General features: G+C 42.9%; 1 protein-coding gene across 1 annotated transcript in view; it reads left to right on the plus strand.

Annotated features, from left to right (window-relative positions):
* The window catches only part of Ugcg (UDP-glucose ceramide glucosyltransferase), a 33,906-nt gene extending 27,553 nt beyond the window's left edge, over positions 1-6,353 (plus strand). The window contains exons 6-9 of the mRNA XM_038348112.1: positions 281-459; positions 1,725-1,811; positions 2,759-2,948; positions 3,710-6,353. Coding sequence (XP_038204040.1) covers positions 281-459; positions 1,725-1,811; positions 2,759-2,948; positions 3,710-3,880 — 627 coding nt within the window. The 3' untranslated portion in view covers positions 3,881-6,353. The remainder of the gene's footprint in view (positions 1-280; positions 460-1,724; positions 1,812-2,758; positions 2,949-3,709) is intronic.
* Positions 6,354-7,714: the final 1,361 nt, after the last annotated feature.

The following is a 7,714-nucleotide window of genomic DNA, read 5'->3' on the forward strand; positions in this document are numbered from 1 at the left end:
TGGATTTTTAATCTTATCAATTTTAGAAAAGATAATATTTACCCAAGTGTACTCTAGAGGTAAATGTTTTTTGGTAATGATGATAGCGTGAGCTGTCAGCTGAACAAATCGCTAACTGCTTGGGCTACAGTTATGCAGTCGTGCGTTTTTATCCAGGGATCTGGTGTGAGGGTATTAGGATACGCAGTCATATTTAGCAGAAAGCATTAGGAAAAGTTTATAACCACCCATACTTTTAACATGAAAACCTAATCGATTATGTCTGTGTTTTCTTGGGCAGGTATATTTTGGAACTTCACACCCAAGATCCTATATCTCTGCCAATGTAACTGGCTTCAAATGTGTGACGGGAATGTCTTGTCTAATGAGGAAGGACGTGCTGGATCAGGCAGGAGGGCTGATCGCCTTTGCTCAGTACATTGCTGAAGATTACTTCATGGCCAAAGCAATAGCTGACCGGTGAGAAAACCGAGTTCCTTTTAGAAGCTAGCTTATTGTATTGGCTTATTCTTTCTGTTCTTTCTGTTCCAACCCTGGATTCGGCTGTTTTATTATTTCTGCCAGTGAATACAGAAGCCAGTCATTCTGGTAGAGCATTCGTATTTTGTATTCTTAGGTAAGAATAATGAGCAAGTGCCTTTCCCCATTTCCCCCAGCTGCTTCCTGTGAAAGGGCTAACAGGAGGCTTTTGAGAGAATGCAGGTAGAAATTTCCTATGTGTTTTAGAGAAATTAAAGTTCTTGGTATCAATTGAAAATGAACTTTCTGCTGGGCGGTGATGGCCCATGCCTTTAATCCCAGCAAGCGGGAGGCAGAGGCAGGTGGATTGCTGTGAGCCTGGACTACAAGAGCTAGTTCCAGGACAGCTAGGACTGTTACATAGAGAAACCCGAGGGGGTGGAGGGGGGAAGATGAACTTTCTACAAAGTTTTTTTTTAATTTTATTTTATAAATATGAGAGTTTCGCCTGTGCCTATATATATATATAGCCTCGTGGGTGCCTGGTGCCCCCAGAGGTCAGACGAGGGCATCTGCTCCCCTGGAACTGGAGTTGCCAGTGGTTGTGCGCCACAGTGTGGGTGCTGGGAATCAAACCTAGGTCCTCTGGAAGAGTAACAATTGCTCTTAAACTACTGAACTATTCTCCGGTCCCAAACTTTGAAATTTCTTGGCGCATTGTTTCACGCTTCATCAATAAGCCTCCTCACAACTTAGCATTTTTCTGTCACAGAGAATGTGTTTGGGTTAAAGGAGATCACTGCTTTGTATGATCTCTTATTTAAAAAAAAGTTTGTTTGCTTGTTTTGATGAATATATTCCTTGAAGCTCTTCCTTATGAAGTTCATGGTCACCTGGTGTCTTCAGTTGAGACACAATGCCACTTGGTTACTTTTCTTGTTGAATGAGCACACACACACAGGAGGGCAATCGGAGACAAAACTGTGAGTGTGAACTCTTCCCACCAAGTACTTTGATGGCCACGTTTAAGTTTCTTGAACTATAAACCTAGGGAATGTAGTTCCTTCTGGCCAAAATGCGATACCATTGTGGGGTAATGCAGTTGTGCAGAAACATCCATAGCATCAGGTTGTTCATCTTTAAGGACCGAGCTTGTCCTGAATACCAGCAGCTGCTTACTCTGACAGTGACTAATGAATGCAGAACCAGTCAGGCTTGAATGTGTCCATCAACATAGATCATATTATCATTGTCTTCATTTTCAGAGGTTGGAGGTTTGCAATGTCTACTCAAGTTGCCATGCAAAACTCTGGTTCGTACTCCATTTCTCAATTTCAGTCCAGAATGATCAGGTAAACCAGTAAACTAACATTTTATACTTTGTTAAAAGGAGTGTGTGTGTGTGTGTGTGTGTGTGTGTGTGTGTGTGTGTGTGTGTGTAATATGCTACGTGGTGTAGATGACGTGCTTTAAAAACCCGTCCAGGGCCAGGCCTTGTGGTGCATACCTTTAATCCCAGCACTTGGGAGTCAGAGGCAGGTGAATCTCTATGAGCTTGTATTAAGAGAAACTGAATGCCTAAATATATTTTCTTAATAATACTAAGATGTTCTTTTAAAAACCAAAAGATGTTGAAACTAAGCTCTGCATTTGCCAGAGAATAGATCATGTAAACGAATATATGGCCATTTTTATTTACTAAATAAAAATAGAAAAGAGATTCGTAAAAGCAAATCTGAGGGCTGGAGAGATGGCTCAGCCGTTAAAGGCTAAGCTCACAACCAAAAATGTGAGTTTGTTTCCCAGCACCCATGACTGTTTCTCCAGCCGAGAGAGAGAATCTGGAAAGGGAAGGCAGGGGTGTAGCTAAGTTTACAGACTGCTTTCCTAGCGTGCAGAAAGCCCCGGGTTCCACCCCCAGCATGGCATACACTGGGGGTGGTGGTGTGCCTGTAATCCCCACACTTGGGTGACAGGTGCAGAGGATCAGGAGCTGAAGGTCATCCCTAACTAACCAGGGAATTTGAGGCCAACCTGGGCTATGGAAGAGGCCGGATCGTAAAAAGGAAATAGTGCGTGTCTCTGTGTGTGTCTTTCTGTGTGTCTCTGTGTGTGTGTCTTTCTGTGACATGGTTAGAAGTTGATCATTTGTGCGGGAGTGGTTTGGGGGGTCTGTGGGGAGGGGTCTGGGCAGTGGGGTTGCAGTTTTGGGGGTCAGTGGTTACTTCTGTAAACTTTTATAACCAGGCTGATATCTTAAAGAAAATCCTGTTTTTGTTTGTTTGTTTCTTTCTTTCAGGTGGACCAAATTGAGAATTAACATGCTTCCTGCTACAATAATTTGTGAGCCAATTTCAGAATGCTTTGTTGCCAGTTTAATTATCGGGTGGGCAGCCCACCATGTGTTCAGATGGGATATCATGGTCTTCTTCATGTGTCATTGCCTGGCATGGTTTATATTTGACTACATTCAGCTCAGGGGTGTCCAGGTATGTAGATATACCAAGAAAGGGCTTACAGTAATTTGCTGAGGGACCCAAACCATTTTAATTTAGAAAAGGTTGGAGAAAGTTTGAGTCATTTTTTAGCTTAACACTGAAGAGTAAAATGTATACATAAAATTAAGCAAAATTTGGGCCAGGCGGTAGTGGCGCACACCTTTAATTCCAGCACTTGGGAGGCAGAGGCAGTTGGATCCCTGAGTTCAAGGCCAGCCTGATCTGCAAGAGCTAGTTCTAGGACAGGCTTCAAAGCTACAGAGACCCTGTCTCAAAAAACCAAAAAAAAAAATTAAGCAAAATTTGAAACGTACAGTTCAGAAAAATGATGTTAAGCAAATATTCAAGCCAAGACTGCAGTTATTTTAATGCTACTTTTACTAATAAAAACATTTTTAGACTATATTGCAAGGCTCCTTCAATTTCAGTGATGCCAAGAGAGGGGTACTAGGATCTCATTCTTCTTTCTCAGTGCACCTGTTTGTGTGTGTGTGTGTGCGCGCGCGCGCGCGCGTGTGTGCGCGCATGTGTGCGTGCGTGTGTGTGTGTGTGTGTGTGCACGCGCGTTCTCCTTGCTCCCACGTGCGGGCTTGTCCTCCCTTCTACCCGGTAGGTTCTGGGGATTGAATTCAGGCCGTCAGGCTTTGGCAGCAAATGTTTTTCCTTGCTGAGCCGCCTCACTGGCCTCAGATTTTATCCTTTCGCTGTTTAGTGTGACAGTAAATAAACTGACTTTTATTTTTAATTCTTAGGGTGGCACACTGTGTTTTTCAAAACTTGATTATGCTGTGGCTTGGTTCATCCGTGAATCCATGACAATATACATTTTCTTGTCGGCATTATGGGACCCTACTATAAGCTGGAGAACTGGTCGCTACAGGTTGCGTTGTGGAGGAACAGCAGAGGAAATCCTCGATGTGTAGCAAGAACTTCGTGACTGTACACAGAGAATGGAACAGAAGTATTATAAATTATGTTTATAGAAATGCTTTTAAGGATCTACCTTCAGTAGTTGTATCACATGTATGTTGTGGTCTCTGCTCTTTAATTTATTTGCATGGCACTTGCATCTGTGAAAAGGAAAAAAACGACAAACCGGTCTGTAGTCTTGGCTAATAGGATATTTTGTGAAAGTAGAGAATCGAGAATCAAGACAATTGGTTCTAGGAAACTGGGTTTGTTTTTTTTGTTGTTGTTGTCATTGTGTTTGTTTATTTTTTTAAACAAATGAATATATATATATCTATATATCTCTATATAAACATACACACACACACACACACACACAGGACTGCTCTGCAGCAGACACGATGACAGTATCCTCCAACAGGGAAAGTTTCTTGCTGAGTGCTCACGCCATGATCTGTACAGGCAGGACAGTAGCAGCTCTGTGAGAGAAGGGGACCGGTCACGGCCTCCCCCGTGTGAAGTGATGACGTCTCACAGGGAGGCGCCGACTGAGAAACTTTTTCATGCTTCATGCCTACCTCTTGTAGTTGTTGCAGAGCAAATAGACGTTAGAAGTTGTTATACGGTAGCTAGGCCTTGCAAAAACGAATGGGAAACTTTAAAAAGTAATAATAATAATAATAATAAAAGAGCTGGAGTCTAGTATTTATATGAATCTGTGAGAAATTTTTTTTTCTGTCTCACTGCAATGAACCAAAAGTGGCTGAGATTGGTTTTTAATCCTAACCATGAATTGAAGGCGTCTTTCGGACCAACTGTTGTTGGCTGTCTTGAACCATGTTAATCACTGTGCTGTAATTAGGAGAGCTGAATCTTTCCTTCCCTGCTCCTTGCCCAGCCTGCCCCGTCTTTCCTTAGCTTTTGTCAGGGTAGGGGGGTGGGGGGTGCTCTTGTTTTAGTGTGAGTGGATGTTTTGATAGTTGTAAGGAAATGCATTTCAGACACGGTTCACAGGAGCTATTTTCTTACCCAGTATGTCTGTATTGTTAATAAGAATGTAATTTCATGATACAGGTATTTAATATCTTTTTTAAGTCAGTAGATATTCTAGCTATCAGTAAATAAATTACAGTAGAGAATTAAGAGGACTTGATGAGGTTTTCTCTTAAAATCAGTAGTATCTAACCGAGTCTACTCTGTGTGTGTGTTGTTTATTTGTTTTTTTTGTGGGGGAGGGGGGTTGGTGTTTTTTTTCTTTTTTTACTATAATAGTCTAGTCTTATTTAAATTGAATTTTTGTATTCAGTTTGTATGACCATAGACTAGGTCAGCCTAGCTGTAAGTGCATGCCGGACCTGACCCTCCTCTCTCCATCACTCAGCTAAACTTGCTTGTCAGCCTGTGCTTAACTTGTGGTGAACTGGACTTTTGTTTAAAATAAGCAAAAATGTAAGGGGCAGTGCATCGGCCTTTTTTTCCCGTCTTTTTTTTAGGTGGTGTTTTGCTTCTCCCTCAGAATTTGGTGGCAAATTGTCCGTCTGTCGCCCGCTGCTGACACCAGCATTGTGGCAGCTTCACATCCTATGTCACAGAGGCTTCCGTGTCCGCGCACAGCGTGTAGCCTGTTAGCAATAACTTCCTTTTTATAGAGACTTCATCCTACTGAGCCAGTCCATTTACCTAATGACTACACACACGGTCTAAACTGCAGTATGTCTGTAAATGTGTATGTACTATGAGTTCACACCACACCTCCATCTTCCCGGGCCAAACTATTGTCCTCCCTTCCCGCTTCCTCCTGGCGTCATTCCTCTCTCTCTTGCCTTATGATGAATTTGTTTGAAGGGCATTTTCTTTATGAACAAAGGCTTGGACGCATATTCCTTTCTTTTTATTCCTTCTGTGAAATGGGTAACATTGCCCCCCCCCCCCCCCGAGGAAAGTCGCGCAATGAAAACAAGTCTGGTTATGAACCACTATGTGTTTATTATTATTTTTTATGGCTCTTTCATGAGTTGAGTTTCGCTGAGCATGTTTGCCGTTTGTCCGTCAGAATAGTGGAGTTTGGTAGACGCCACCCTTTGCACTGCTGAAGTGAAATCTTGCTGACTACTTAGCTTTTTTGTTGATCTCAGTATGGGCAAAGAAACAAAATCCAAATGGCTGGACAAACTTCTTTTGTTCTGTAAATATTTTTAAAAAATGTTCTGTATGTATGTTTTCTGTGGTCATGGAGTATTTCCTTAAGTGGGGCGTCAGTACGCAGAGAGTAACTCTTTGTTTAGCAAGTTTGGAGTGAAGATAAAATAGTAAGAAATACTGTAAATGTTGAAGTATCAGCAGAACTGTAGGAGTCCAAATTTATAATAAACTGTCTTTTTAAAAAAAAACAATTAAGTGTCTAGAATATATCATGTTTTATTATTTAAAATCATTGTCTTAAGTTTTTTTGTTCAGAAAATAAAAATTTGAATACAATCAACATAAGCAACAGTGTGGTTTGATTTACTCCCTTTCCTTTTACGTTATGCTCTTGATCAGCGACCTCACGCGGTCTCTCTCAAACATGTTGTCATTCATTCTCAAATCTTCCTTTCGTTTGGGCTAGACTGGGCTGGAGAACATGGAGTACACATGCCCCGTCCACACACCTGCATTAATCATCCTGGGTGGGGCTGACTTCTGCTGGGGCTGCACTTGGAGCTTCCACTGGGAGCTCTTCCCCTGGCTGAGTGAGCCTGAACTCTGCCGGTTCAGTCCCATCACCTCCCCAGCTAAGAAAGGGAAATCAGTCCCAGGGAAAGACTGGGCTGGTCTTGCCGCCTGAGGTACTGAGTGAGCTGCATCCAGGCGAGCCTCTCTGCCTGTCCCCACTAACACACGAGGAACAATATCTGGGTGGGGGGATCCTCCAAGATTTATGTTGAGCACTGGGTGTATTGTGTTCCCCACAGCAAGCTGGCTAGCTAGACAAGCCTAATTGACCTCCAGGTTCAGGGATAGACCTGACCCCTCAGTACATATTGTGGGGAGAGTGGTCAAGAAGGCACCACCTCAAGTTTGGTCTATATGCACACGAACCCACACATAAACAGATATACACACATACAGGCACACCATCTGTGCTGATGCCAAGCAACAAGAACCCTTATGTTCTTGTTCTGCAGGCTTGATTTGTGTCCTCTGGATGGGTTTTTAGTAATTAAATGTAGAGCAGCAACCTAAGAATCAGTAAGTGCTAAGCCTTCACGGGGCCTTTTCCCAGTTCTGGGAGAGGCTGGCAGAGTCTAGGTGTCTGGGGATGTTTTCATGTGGTTATGCTATTTAGATATTAGTCATCAAGACATCTGTGCTAATAGCATGAAGCTATAATTACATGACTTAAACAATTTGGGGATATTGCAGGACTGAGGGTCTGTGTATCAGAAGTCTCCCCTGAAGACGGCATGCCTCCCATTGTCATGTGACCTGTTTCCCAGCTCCCCAATCCTGTGACTTCCATTAGCCCTTCTCATGAGTGACATCAGACAGCCAGAGCAACAGACAGCATGTCAGAGAGTCTAGATTCAAACTGATGCAGACACTGGAGCATGGGAAGGAATGGAGTTAGACTTGGTGATGCCCAGCCCATTTGGCTGAAACAGAAAGATCCCAGCCTGGGCTACAAAGCAAGATCCTACTTAAAAACCAAGTGGAAGCAGCTTAGGGTCATTTCGGTAGCATCGATGTTGGAAGGTGATGTGCATAACAGAGTATCAACAGGTGACAGCAAAGGACAGAACCTTGGGAAGCTATTTATAGGATAAATAGGAAGGGGCTGGAGAGAGCACAGCAGCTAGGAGTCCTTG

Source organism: Arvicola amphibius, chromosome 11 (assembly GCF_903992535.2).
Source record: "Arvicola amphibius chromosome 11, mArvAmp1.2, whole genome shotgun sequence".
NCBI classification, from domain to species: domain Eukaryota; kingdom Metazoa; phylum Chordata; class Mammalia; order Rodentia; family Cricetidae; genus Arvicola; species Arvicola amphibius.